The sequence below is a fragment of the Nerophis lumbriciformis genome, linkage group LG04, assembly GCF_033978685.3.
Source record: "Nerophis lumbriciformis linkage group LG04, RoL_Nlum_v2.1, whole genome shotgun sequence".
Classification (NCBI taxonomy): Eukaryota; Metazoa; Chordata; class Actinopteri; order Syngnathiformes; family Syngnathidae; genus Nerophis; species Nerophis lumbriciformis.
The window spans coordinates 13,664,578-13,678,418 of NC_084551.2; the positions used below are offsets into that span (position 1 = coordinate 13,664,578).

At 39.1% G+C, this 13,841-nt stretch overlaps 3 protein-coding genes across 6 annotated transcripts in view; 1 reads left to right on the plus strand and 2 right to left on the minus strand.

Annotated features, from left to right (window-relative positions):
- The window catches only part of klhl32 (kelch-like family member 32), an 85,978-nt gene extending 82,760 nt beyond the window's left edge, over positions 1–3,218 (plus strand). For all 3 annotated transcript variants that reach the window (XM_061949408.2, XM_061949418.2, XM_061949426.2), the window contains one exon: positions 81–3,218. In XM_061949408.2, the coding sequence (XP_061805392.1) occupies positions 81–242 (162 nt within the window). In that variant the 3' untranslated portion in view covers positions 243–3,218. The remainder of the gene's footprint in view (positions 1–80) is intronic.
- Positions 1–13,841, minus strand: part of fbxl4 (F-box and leucine-rich repeat protein 4) — a 608,311-nt gene that overhangs the window by 58,836 nt on the left and 535,634 nt on the right. The window lies entirely within an intron of this gene.
- Positions 1–13,841, minus strand: part of mms22l (MMS22-like, DNA repair protein) — a 35,970-nt gene that overhangs the window by 2,252 nt on the left and 19,877 nt on the right. Inside the window, exons 17-27 of one of the 2 annotated variants that reach the window (XM_061949397.2) lie at positions 9,570–9,751; positions 9,188–9,338; positions 8,820–8,959; positions 7,871–8,013; positions 7,464–7,620; positions 7,234–7,379; positions 6,756–6,967; positions 6,456–6,622; positions 4,006–4,102; positions 3,713–3,880; positions 3,543–3,629 (exon numbers count right to left, since the gene is read on the minus strand). In XM_061949397.2, coding sequence (XP_061805381.2) covers positions 3,554–3,629; positions 3,713–3,880; positions 4,006–4,102; positions 6,456–6,622; positions 6,756–6,967; positions 7,234–7,379; positions 7,464–7,620; positions 7,871–8,013; positions 8,820–8,959; positions 9,188–9,338; positions 9,570–9,751 — 1,639 coding nt within the window. In that variant the 3' untranslated portion in view covers positions 3,543–3,553. Of the gene's footprint in view, positions 1–3,316; positions 3,630–3,712; positions 3,881–4,005; positions 4,103–6,455; positions 6,623–6,755; positions 6,968–7,233; positions 7,380–7,463; positions 7,621–7,870; positions 8,014–8,819; positions 8,960–9,187; positions 9,339–9,569; positions 9,752–13,841 lie in introns of those variants that run through there. The other variant, XM_061949389.2, reaches the window with a different exon arrangement.

Sequence of the window (13,841 nt, forward strand, 5' to 3'; positions counted from 1 at the left end):
CCTCTGTAAATCAAGATTAATATCACATTCAACTGTTACTCTAGCAATTGTATTTCATCATAACATTTCTTTATTTGCAGGTGCTGGATCTAAGCCGAGAGGGCAAAGAAGAAGTTTTCTATGGGCCAACGTTACCATTTGCCTCAAATGGGATTGCAACATGTTTCCTCCCCGCTCCATATTTCACATGTCCCAACCTTCAGACTCTCCAAGTACCTCATCACAGAATTGGTGCCGTTTAACCACTGACGGTCACCACAATGCAAACATTAAAAGGGGATGGAGGAATATTCCACGTGGACACTCATCGTTTGCAAATCTGACGTTTTAACTTTAACTTGATCACAGTATTAACACTCCTATTGAAACCTTCTGTTTTCCCATATTATTATGGTGAATAATAACATTATGAAAGCAAGGAAAAAAATAATTTCAAAGACACAAAACAGTAAAGACAGTCGTCCTTCGCCACATCGCACTTCAATTGTGGATTCACTGTATCGTTGATTTTTTGAAAAGAATATATCTTACTTATTTTTTGGTCTAAATGTGTTGAATTACGTTTTATTTATGTCATATGTATTACACTGCAGTAATTGTCTATTTCCTATTCTAATGTTGTAGTGATCGATAAAAGATAGCGACTTGTAGTAGCAATGATGTTTGGAAGATCCTCCAGGCTACAGGTGAGTACTCTAATCTACAGTAGGCCTACAAGACAAAAAAATAAATGTGGATTATACAGTAAAAAAATTGCAGTTCAGCAAAATATAGTGGTTTTTACACCGAAATTACTCTAAACGGAAAATATCTATACAACATCTATTTTTACAGTCAAATTAAGGCAAATGAATTGCACGTTTTTACCGTAAAATGTATCGATTTTGCCATGTATTACTGTAAATGTAAAAAAAAAAAAAAAAAAATCACTTTTATTTTACAGTAATATTCTGGCAACTAAACTGTTTATTCACCGTAAAATCTACAGTTGTTCTTTTTACAGTGAATTCATTTAATTCAGTGTTTTTTAAATTGTTAGGCCAAAAAACATCTGTTTCTCAGCTGTGGTCCATAAAGGCTTTAGCTGTATTCAGTTGTAATACACTTTTCCACCACTTACGCTAGTAATGACAATATCAGACAGACAAAAGAAGTCTGGAGCTAAAGTCATAGAGAAGTTTCTTAAGCGTAAAAATTCTGACTTAAGTGGTGAAGTTGTGTTTTCATTTGCACTTAAATTTTATTGACAGTTTAGTTAAGAAACATACAGTATATTATTATTTATTATTACTTTAGTTGCAAATGATTTAGTTTACCACTGCATAATTTATGTAATGGTAAAATAATGTTTTATCAGTTTTTATGAATCCCTTCTTTTGCACTATATTTGATTAGTATTTATTGTTGTTACAGCTTGACATAAGACTTGATAATAATATTTGTGAATAACACATGGTTTCATTTTTTTGACAAGGTATATCCTGTTTAACCCTAAGTAGATCCGATGTAATTATTGAATATAATTAAAATCTTAAGTAAGTTTACTAATTCAATATTAATATTTGAGTGGGCCGGGCCACTCTGTAGTGGAAAAGTTAGGCCCTGAGTTGCCAGTTTAACGTAAAAATCTACTATTGTTTTTACTATGCAATATTGTAAATTAAAAAAATGGTACCACTCTTATTTTACAGCAACAGCTTGGTGACTAAGCTGCTATTTTTGTCTTTTTTTTTTTTTACTCTAAAATCTATTGTTGTTTATACAGTGCATTACTATAAATGAAAAAAAACAACTTAAAGACTATATAGGAGTTATTTTTATGTTTCAAAATATTTGATTAATTAAAACAATCCTACTTTGCAGAAATTAATTTACTATTTTAAGGTCTAGAACTAATTAGCTGTGATATCTGAGGGACGACTGTAGACATATTTTTAACTTGACTAATTACTCACTACAGCATATAACTTTATTAAAACGTGTTTTATTTTTTGTTTTCTATCTCAAATAAGGCAGCAGTTTGTGTATATTTGATCAACTTCTGTATGTTAAACATGCATAATGTGTTCGGGACCTAAGACTTGTTTTTGTCAAACAATATCTGCTTAATATTTTCCAAAGGTATGCAAATGCTCAGACAGTATTTGTTTTACCAAAAGAGTGTGACCATTCCCTTGTTGGCGATACTTTTCAAAAATAAATATTTAAGTGACTTGCAGCGAGATTTATTATTGTAAACGAAATTGCAATAGAAGAATTAGGGTTTGTTTTCTTGATCGTTGAGCAGCAATAGACCACCGAAGAGTAAATTGAAGCACTGCATGAATTCTGCAGCAAGCATTGAGGTTGAAGAGGAAGGCAGCGCAGCAGACCAAAACACTGCGGTTAAAGTGAGGCTGGAAAATGACTTGAGTGAAATGAGTGAGACTTTGGGTGATTTGGAGCAAACTACAATCACATTGCAAGTGACTGCTATGGCTTGTAAAGAGACATAAAATGCTTTCTTTTTGGTACAACTTTTACCCCCCAACAAAATCACCATCTTCAATTTTGGAATTCAGAAATCCAACCGAGAGATAGCAGCACCTAACTCTCCATATCACTTCACCACTCATGTCTTGACTTGACCTATTACATTGCAATGCATTTTCACAGTATTTTAACATTTTATTGTTAAAAATAGTGGCGTGCATTCTTTTGGATACAGTCTTAGTCAACCTGGTTATACATGTTAACTACAGTTCAAAGTTGATGGGTCAAATGCTACTGAACATTCAATGCATTAGGAAACAGAGTTATACTGTGTCCCTTGCTACCTAGATGTGTCACTTAAAAACCCCCAAAAAAAACTGTTTATAAGGGAGCGCTTTTTTCGACTCCCAAGTGACAGCTCGTACTGAAAGAAGGCAGAGGAGTTGCGTGCCGCTTGTGATATCAATTTGCATCGCCATCATCTAAACAGAACTACAAACAGGGAAAATTCCAAGGGCTGGGATAATTTTTGATATTATAGCGCCAGTAAGGTAAATGTTCTTTTCCTGTTTACTATTTGGCTCATTGACCAGAGTTGCATGTTTCATATTACTTTCGTTTACTATTAATCGACTTTGCTGGTCAAAAGTAGTGACTCTTTTAATCCAGCAGATAGCACCATTAAGAAACGCCAACACAGTATCACTGATGCGTCAATACAGCCAGTGAGTGTGCCACACACACACACACACACACACACACACACACACACACACACACACACAGATGCATCATTTACCCATCACGATTGCAGTGGTTTATAGCTAAATGATGTGAACAAATGTGTGCCGGAAATGTTTATTTATATCTTAAAATTAAGCTCATTGATTCAAAAAACAAAACAACATAACTATGTCAGTGCAATTGCATGTACGGTAATCATTTCAACGCAAAAACTTGTTTAATTGCACTGACACAGCTGACAAAAAAATGCTAAGTAAAGACAACATTTTACAGTGTTCCCCCCGTTTATTTTTCGGTTCAAATGCAGACATGAAAAGATGATTTACCATTTTTGGTTTCAATCTGCTTCCAAACTTGATATTTCTGCCTGCCCGCTCTCCCCGAGTAAGCACAGCAGTTTCTTATAAGCACTCCTGTTGAACCGAGAGATGAAGAACAAGTGTTAGTTGTAACATCAAAGAAAACAACAATGTTTGTTTTGACATGCGTGTTCCACCTTAAGGTGGCGTTCTTGCCCAATCCTCTCTTGTGTTCTGTGTTTCTCAGGCTGAGAGACAGGTTGGGAATGAGAGCTTGAACAACAGGAGGGTCTAAAACAGCCACCGTCTCTAAAACACTGTAGACCTGTCTGTCATAGACTCTTTCATTTACCTCCACAAATGACCTTGGAGAATAAAAAGAAAAAAGAAAACGCTAAAGTAAAAAAAAAAATCATGACGACTACAAAACAATATTTTTTTTTTAAACACTGGCGCTGGTGTTTACTACAACACTGGTGTTATGCCTTACATTAAGACAGAGATCATGTGTTTGCATGGTCCCTCTGCAGACACCGCTGCACAACGCTCCACCACAAGCTGGACTGCATCCGTGCTCGTCTTCCTTACTGGATAAAAACATCATATTGGGACTTTGCAGAAAACAGAGAAGAAAATTGTGATGCTAGAACCTCACTACAATTAGGGATGGGTACTGAATTCAGTACTTTTATAGGTACCAACCAAATTCTGTCGGTATTACCACGTACCGATTCACGTAAAATCAAACAATAATACATTTCGCTGCCTTTGTTTCGTCAACTCCGGTTGCAAACTCGAAACCAGCTTAAACACTGGGTGGGGAAACAAGCACTTTAAACAGAGTCAGCTTAACTGCCTCTGGGTAATGTTACAATGTTCTACATCAACAAAGCTATTAAAGCCTTAGGGATGGACAGTTTATCGAATATTGATTTTCATTTTGATTATGAAAATATAATAATACAAAATAAAAACAATTAATGGGCAGTGCAAATTGCATGCAAATTCCGGTGCCTGCGTTGGTGAAACGGATGAGGAGCAAATGAGTAAAAAAAAATGAAAGAGCATGTCTTCGAAAAGTTTAGGATCTCACCATGGTTGCTACTATGTATTTGTCACAATGCTAATCTACTTAATCAACAATCGCTTAACTCAACAAAAAAGTAAGGCATATGAGATCCACGATCAAATAACCGCAGAGGGAGTCACATAATTGGGCAGCAAAACGGAATCCTCGGTTAAACACAGAATATCAGGGAAATTTACATACATATGAGTAAAACGTTGTCATTGTGAGGAGAAGAAAGATTTGTTTAGGAAAATAGTGTCCTGTATCACTCATTCATCCCCGATACACTCAACATCCCCGTGCAGACCTAAACAATGTTGAGACGGTAACTTCAAACAGCGACTAAACTACAAAGCTAAAGCTAGCAAGAACAATCCAAACACCCACTGCACATCTCATCTGCTTGTGTTGTTGTGAACAACATCATTGATGTGACATCGATACACAAACAAACAGTGGTCTCAACTTGAGATGCGCTCTCTTTTTTTTTTTTTTTTTTTTTTTTAACAGCCTCAAGTGAGTTGCCTGTTTACTCCTTAAGCTGAGAACAACAGCGCAGCACACTTTCCCCCTCCACAATAATAGCATGCTGCGCCACATCCAGTCTGACTGCACTAACAAAATAAAGGTTTCAAAAAAGTACTTTGCACAAGCATAATGCACTTAAAGCATGTATTGATACATTTACAAAATTATTATGCTTTGACCTAAAATACTGGTCAAAATTGTCCAAAGATGAAGTGTACCAATAAATGTTAGGATTTTTGCATTTCATTAAAAAACATTTTCTTATACACCATAAGCACACATTCTATGGTGGTAAAATAAGTGTAAAAAGTGAAATCAAAACAATTAAAACGGAAATACTGGATTTTATTGTTACCGTATGTATATTGCTTTTATTTTTTTAATTTACTGGTAATGTTATTGCTATTATTATTATTTCACTTGTTGTGGTTTATTTGTTACTAATTTATATCAAGTTTTGTTCAACTATATTTAAAGTTGAGTTTTGGTAGTACAATATATACTCATGTTTTTAAATTACCGGTAATTATGAATTAATCGTGATTACAATATCAATCAATTATAATCGTGATTATTATTTTTGCCGTTTTCATCCAGCCCTACTATGCCTGATAGAAAGCGCTCGAAAGTAAAGTAAGGTTACACTTTTCAAAATGTGCTAGCTCGATGCTAATTTACATTAGATATGCTGTAGCCATGCCACCATTTAGCAGTAGCGATTTTACATGGCGATTTCAACACCTCCAAATTTGGTAATGAAAATTAAAACTATTATGTACATTACAATCAAACAGCTAGGTGGTGTGTAATATGTACAAGGGGATCTGAATGATGCAACTTCATGTGGTCAATGTGACAGGAGAGACTCGACTAAGGTGTGAATTCAAACTAAAGAATTTTGTTTAAAAAAAAAAAACTTAAAGTAGAGTTGGGATAAGAAGTAATACAAATATGTACAACATTAAAACAATTTTAAGGATTTAAATAATTACAATTCATGGTAAAGTCTACTTTTATGAAGTGAGGGCAGGCAACAAATGCTGTTTTTCCGGTGTTCAAGGTAGTTTACGAAATATTTTAAAGTATATTATTTAAATTTATACGACACTTAGCTTCATAAAAAAAAATATGTATCACACACCTGACTTTAAATTTTTCTGGGGACGCAAATTCAGTGGAATAGCCCTTAAAAGCATACATGAACCAAATGTATGATGTTAAAAATATACATGGGGACTATTTCTAGAAAGAGAGTGGACATACTAGCAACCAATATTTTTTTTTTTTTTAGGGGACACCAGAAAAAGACTAGAAGCAGTCACTAAGAGTCGTCTTGAACGTACCCTGTGGCTCATTAATCAGCATCACACAGTGCAGCAGAGAGGGGAGTGGCAGTGTGAGAAGGGTGGGGTCCGAGTCACTGTTCCGCCTTAGAAGTTCCAACAGGAACAACAAGACTGATGCTAGGCGAGGTGGAGGGGAATGACCTTTGAACTGAAGGAAGTTCTCGCTGAGATGAGGAAAATTAGATTCAAACAAAGTTAATGCAAGATTATGGCTGAGTCTTGACCAAACATTTCAAAGTGGATTAAGAACTAAAAAATGAAGTATTAATAGACTTAATTACAGCGTTAAAAACCTACCAGAGCACCTCCAGGATGGTCCTCCTTAGTGAGGCTCCAGGGGTGGTTGGGCTCGGCTCACATGCACCAAGAAGCACAGGGTGATTAGCGATGCTGCCCAAAGAAGGTGTGGCAGGAAGGAAATGGTCAAGATATCTGCGGATGATGGAGCGTAGCTGCTGCTTTAGGTATGCTCCTTGTGACTGGGACACATTGGATGCCACTGACAGGCCCTGCCGGGGTTCATAGCGGCATGAAACTAACATCTTCAATGGTAAAAAAAAACATTGCTGTTTCTTCTAAAACAAGTACCATATAGCAAGTCTTTACATATTTTGTATGTATAAAAAATGTCCACCGTGTGAAAAATAAAAGTAGTTTAAGGCAAGATCACACTCCTCTTTTTTTATGATGATTTCCTTTTTTTATTGTGATCATGGCTTAATTAGGACTTTGAACATTCCGTTTATGTGAGCATGTACTGCATATTTGACCTAACCTGTAGATATAATGGCAGGCTGTCTCTCAGAGCTTTGTCCTGCTGAGCGAGGTTGTGGGGGAGCAGCAGCCGGTCCACAATGCGGAACAGCAACTGCTGCGCTTTGGATGTGACCAGCAGGGGGCTCCAGTGCTTCACTATGCAACCTGGCTCCGAAAAGAGAGGTATGCAACTCTGACTCTGTCTGAGACCAAGACTCACACGCACACTTTCTGAATTGTGGCTCTTACCAACGGCCCAATAGGCCAGCTGAATTCCGTTGGGGTTCTTGCTGACCAAAGAGGGTTTGACATGTTTGAGAATATCTCCCATGTAGTCCAGAGCTCTGGTCACCATGGCCGAGCGCTCAGACAGAACCTGCAGTCTGCTGTACACAATGCCTACAGCCTGACACAGGAAAGATAGTGAGAGAGAAGTTTAGAGAAGTCAGTAAACATGAGAGCTATCCCTAAAATACAGCCCGCCTGTACACACATTAACAGGGAAGAAATGTAGAGTACGGTTTGCCGTAATAGCATGACACTTGCAGCATGACTTTAATCCAAGAGTGGCATGCCCAACAATTTTTAAGCACACACAAACACTCCTGCATGTTGCTATGGCAACATCACATCTGCCACCTGTGTGAATGTGTTACCTTTACAAACATCTCCAGGGCTGCAGCGGGCTCTGCCCTGGTGCCTGAGGTAAGGAGGTTGGCTCTCTGCAGAAGACTTTCCACTTCAGGAAGCTTCAACACCAGTCGTGTCAGTTCACACAGTTGGTCCTCCAAAGCTCGGTCTGAAGGGTAACCCAGACACAAAATACCATCTTTTAACAGTAACTTGAATGTTTAATAAGTTAATCTCCAACATAAATTGTAATACATCTTAAAACTCTTACTGGCATAACAATACCGGTAAATTGGTTGAGGTTTAAGTGCAGTGACTGATTTAATTTTTGCAAACACGTCATCTGGCTAAAACCTAGATGCATGGAATCCATATACCAGTAGCATAATATTCAGCTACTGGGAAAGGTTGGTTGGCAACACTACATTGGCCCTAGTGTGTGAATGTTGTCTGTCTATCTGTGTTGGCCCTGTGATGAGGTGGCGACTTGTCCAGGGTGTATGTACCCTGCCTTCTGCCCGAATGCAGCTGGAATAGGCTCCTCCCACCCCCGCGACCCCAAGAGGGGCAAGCGGTAGAAAATGGATGGATTTCTCCGCCTGTTGGAGATGTCACATTTCCGAACAAGTTGAGACTTTTAAACAGCCTTTTTTAAGTGAGCGATTAGAACTGTTTTGCAAATGTCTTATTCGTCTCTTGATAGATTACAATAACATGCGAATTTCAAGAGTTGAATTAAGACTAGAAGACTAGTTAATGGTTCAGGAAGTTTTTGCAGTTATTTTTTTATTACAGTGGTATAGAAAAAAATCATTAATGATAATTTGCTCTATAACACTTTGGGGTAACTGTTTCTGGAAGCTGGGGTCTATCCTAGATTGACCACAATCAGTCAATCACAGGGCAAATTGAGAATGCTCAAATTAAAATAATGAATGGAGTCATGATGTCATTCATAGTGTACAATGATATCACCTGCTCTGCTATCAGATCCATCAGGGCACTTGTGAAGTTGCTGCTGTAGAACACACCGGAACCAGGCCCTCACTGATAGACTTTGTGCAGAAGCTGACACAGTAATACTAGAGTTTCTGCTAAATGAGGACAGCAGCTCACTGAAAAAAGACACAGCAATTATCTATTACGGTAAGTTAAATACTTGCAGTTTGTTTGAAAATACATTAAATGATGAATTGCAGACTGCCGAGTGGGTACAGGTTGTTTTTATCTCATTTTCGTTTCTGACAGATATTTTCCCCAACCAGGAGGAAGATAAAGAGTAAGCTTTGTGTTAAAGCTCTACACTTACAGTGGCAGCTCCTGAATATTAGATGTACCGGTACCTGTTTTGAAGAAGATGTGGAAGGTAGCGTGTCACAAGAAGTGGGTGAACCATGTCATCCCAGCCAAAGCATTGCAAGATTGACTGAACTGGATTAGGTTGAAGGTCCTGAGGAGCGGAGGCAGGCAGCTCCAAGGCCAGAAGTGTGAAGCCTGAGGACATAGAATCATAATTCCGAATAATAAGCGCGACCATGTTTCAGTTTGTGCATGCATGTGTCATGGGTTATCTTTTTTTTTCTGTATACTATCAGAGAATATACCTTGATTTATTTAAAATGATTAAATCAATTGACAAATCATTAAAATAAAATTTTGCCTTAAGTCTTCCCTGATCTCTTCCTCTCTTTAGCCTAGTCTCCTTTTCGTCATAGTGCACCTGACCTGCAGCAGCATCTGCCAGCTGAGTTGGAGGCGTCTGAGAGAGGCGTAGGTTGCGGAGGAAGGGGAAGAAGTGCGCCCAGAGTGCTGCTGCTACCGCTAGGTGGGGCTCCTTTACCACACTGCCATTGGTAGTTGTCCAGGTCAAGGTGGGTCCCGGCTGGACACAGCGTTGATGTGCTCGCCTGAAAGACCACAAACAAACCTCTCAAATGCAAAAGTCAAACTTTGTGTGCAAGATTACAGCCACCCATACCTGCACTTTCTATTCTAAACATTATTCCTTCACTGCTTCTCTCACTCGCACTGCTTCTTAAGTATTTTGTCTTTCTTCCCTCCAGGGGGATTACTTGGGGCTGTAGTGCCCTGTGGTGTGGAGCAGCAGAGTGGAGGACAGGATAGGGAAGGAGAAGGTGATAATATGGGTACAGAGGGGGGAACCGGCCGAGTGCTGATATTCTGTACACACAATGTACTTTGGCTCGTATGGCTCATCCCTGGCCCAGCCGCAGCCCCACAGTGGCTGGCATTAGCCCAGATAAGCAGCTGAAGGAGCTGTAATCTCATTTAGGCTGGAGGTGATCCTCCTGTCCCCACCTCCTCTGGGGGTGGAAGCGGGGATCGAGATGTGCTGCAAGAGTAAAAGTGTAGGAACCCCCTTCTTCATAAACACACACATTATCCTATCCCCATCTGTACACTCCAGAAACACACACACGTATTTTTGCTTCCTCCCTTCCAGCAAGGTTGCATCTAATCCAGAGAGAGCTGAGACAATCGATTAGACTCTGAATTCATTAGCCTCGTTACTGCTGCGGAATGGGCCTTTCACACCCATCAGCCCTCATTGTACAAGACATCGTCAGAGGCCGCACTAAATCGTGCTCACGGATGCTCTTTACAACGTGTAAACACAAACACACACACGCAAGCATGCCCAGTGTGCCAACAAGCCACAATGGGCCCTGTTTACCCTTCACCCCTAGACTTTCATACCTCAAAAATACATCTTGGACAAAACAGAACATATCATCCTTAACTGTTAGATGTACAGACAAACACACCACGATACATACAGTACAGGTTGTTTCAGAGAATTTGGGCTAGTATTGTGCATATACAGTGCGGCATATTAAAATCCATATCTCACAGTAATTCACATTGAATATTTCACTTTTTGCCTTTTGGAGTCCAATACTTGGCTTCAAAATATCAGTATGAATGGGGTCAGGTCCTGCCTATTTTTTGAAAGTGATCGAAACCTATCCAAGTATAAAAGCGTGTCATCAAGTCAGAGGTCGTAATGACCTGAAAGGAAAACGCTTCATATGAAGGCCTGCCTTCTTTTAAGCTTAGGAGATTGGAGTTAATTGTTTGTGCCAAAAACGGTTCCAACAGGTTGTGCCACTGCCAGCCCACTATATCAACCCGTGACACCCCCCACCTTACCAAACCAGAGGGACATGGAAAGGAATACAACTGAGGAATTAGGCTTGCGACTGGCTTCTTGTCTAAGTGCCATGGCAACAGCCATCAACGGCTAACGCTCGGACCCTCCACTTCCTCAGATACTGGCACAATAATTATCTTCATGCGTGCAGAATCCACATGGCGTTTACTAGGTATAATGATACGCTGGCTGAATTTACCAGTCTTCATAATTCCCAATTAATTGTGTAATGGAGAAGTCACAAAGATACCAATAATATTTAAGAATCACACCTAATTTAGGGTTTTAATAACAACAGAAAGCATTTTGTTTAAATAGGTCCGCATGGGCTGGCCTATACTTCATAGGGCATTTGGGATTTATGTTCCTTTACTTTTGCCTTGGCCATTAATGTGCAAATGTGTGCCCTCTCAACCCCTTGATCTGAGACAGGAACGTGAGAGAATTAACTGTGTTAACGAGATACTGTGTAGCCAGACATTGAAATAAGAGAGTACACTAAGTTTAGTGTTTCCCTTTCAGTGCATTAGTTGGCCTATAGGCTTGTGTCTTAAGGGTGGCAGGTCCTGGCTTTTTCACTCCAATTACCTGGAATTTGGAAAAATCTCCAACAAAATTAAAAATGGACCTAGTAGCGACTCGCCAGAAGGGTCTTTTTAGAAGTACCTACACTAGGCGTTTTATGATACAACTTTTTCACTTCTAATTTGATGCCAATATAGGAGCCTTGAGTATGTGTGTGTGAATGGGTGAATGTGGAAATAGTGTTTAAGTGCTTCGAGTACATTGAAGGTAGAAAAGTGCTATACAAGTATAACCCATTTACCATTTAGTGCAGGTAAATGGGTAATTGTGCATTTGTCAGCGAATACTTTTTAATATGCTTCTGCCTTGGAGACTTTGTGTAGTGTGCCCGAATAGGTTTCGCCTTTCTGGGCCACGGGAAGTGGCAGGGTCCCCCTTACTGGACTCTGGTTCTTTTTTCCAACTTTTCTCCAGTGTCCAGAGTTCAAGCTGTGCAGCAGCTGTAAATAATATGCAACTATAATTGTTTGATACTTGTTTATATTGACAGATTGAGGAATTAGTAAGTGGGAATCAGCACCAAAACTCATTTCCATAATGGCACTAGTGCTGACGTAAACGATAGTAACCAGACCAAAAAACGAAGTGTTATCTGTGCCTCATTTCGGTGCTACAGATTTAGCCACCTACAACAAGGGCTTGAAGCTGATAATGTGCAAGCAATGTGTTATAAGTAATGTAGCATCCCGGCAGAGGCAAACAGTTTGACACCCTACATGTGAGTGTGAAGTGAATAAGTAATGGGTTCTCAATGTAACGCGTTTTGTGTCACTAAAAAGTTCGATAATTTCAACATTATTGCCAGCCTTAACACACCAACAGCAGTACTCAGTTCTGTCGCTCTCCACACCACCAACACAACATTTCCTCATTATCCACCAATCACACATGCGGTGGGTGAGTAGCCTTCACAAACACCAGAAATTTTGAACATCAACAGAAAAACAAAACAGTTGTTACACTACTGAAACTTCATCTTGCTCAATTAATCAGGGTTCGTACACCTTTTCCATGGCCAAATTCAATCACTTTTTAAGGACTTTCAAGATACATTTTCCAGTTTTTCCAGTACCCTTTAAAAGGCGAAAACCAGTGTGAATCAATCCATAGCCTTGTTGTTTGAGGTCACCAAATGCTGTCTGTTGGAAAAATACGGAAAATCTGCTAAAACCTAAGCCTAACATTGAACCACCAGTTATCATTAACTGAATGGGGCATAGAAAATGAAGCAGTTTTTCTGTAGACTATTCAATGACATTGGTGTTTGCAAACGTTGTTTACTTGTTTGTATCATTATCATTCATGTATACATCATTCCTTACAAGAAATAACATTAAGTATTGTTTACTTGTTTGTTTGTATCATAATTCATGTATACATCATTCCTTACAATAAATAGCATTCATTATTATTGTTTACTTGTTTGTTTGCATCATAATTCATGTAGGAATCATTCCTTACAAGAAATAACATTATTGTTTACTTGTTTGTTTGTATCATAATTTATGCATACATCATGTTCATTAAAACGACAACCTCCCGGCATGATGAAGAGATGCACCACTGTCCTCTTGGGGGCGGCATGACAACAACCTAATGTAAGGGCTCGTGCAAAGCCAACAGATCAAGCGTGTAACTTTCATTTTTAAGGAAATATTTGTATTTTATTTTTTTCCATTTTATAATTAGCCTATTGAGTAGGGGTGTAACGGTACGTGAATTTGTATTGAACCGTTTCGGTACGGGGGGTTCGGTTCGGAGGTACCGAACGAGTTTCCACACAAACATATTAAGCTAAGCTAAAGTCTTAACAAGCAGCTCCGCTTCCTTCTGCCTGTCTCTGTCAGAACTCTACACAGCACCCAGCATTGTCCCACCCACACAACCATCTAATTGGTTACATACAGAGCGGTAACAGCCAATCAGCAGTGCGTATTCAGAGCGGTAACAGCCAATCAGCAGTGCGTATTCAGAGCGCATGTAGTCAGTGCTTAGCGTTTAGCAAGTAAGCATCAGGCAGCGGACTCTCCTCAAATTATAATAAACACCTCCCAGTCAACTACTAGTAACATCCCTATGAGCCTGTTGACGTTCTAGAAATATAAACTGCAGCTCAGCTCGCTCGCAGTCCTGGCTTGCGGTGAAGACTAATCCGCTTTTAGCGTAACGTTAGCTCATTTTGCCTTTTTCTGTGTTGATTGAGCTGTGTTGAAGCAGCAAAAAAGGACAGTATGTTAAAT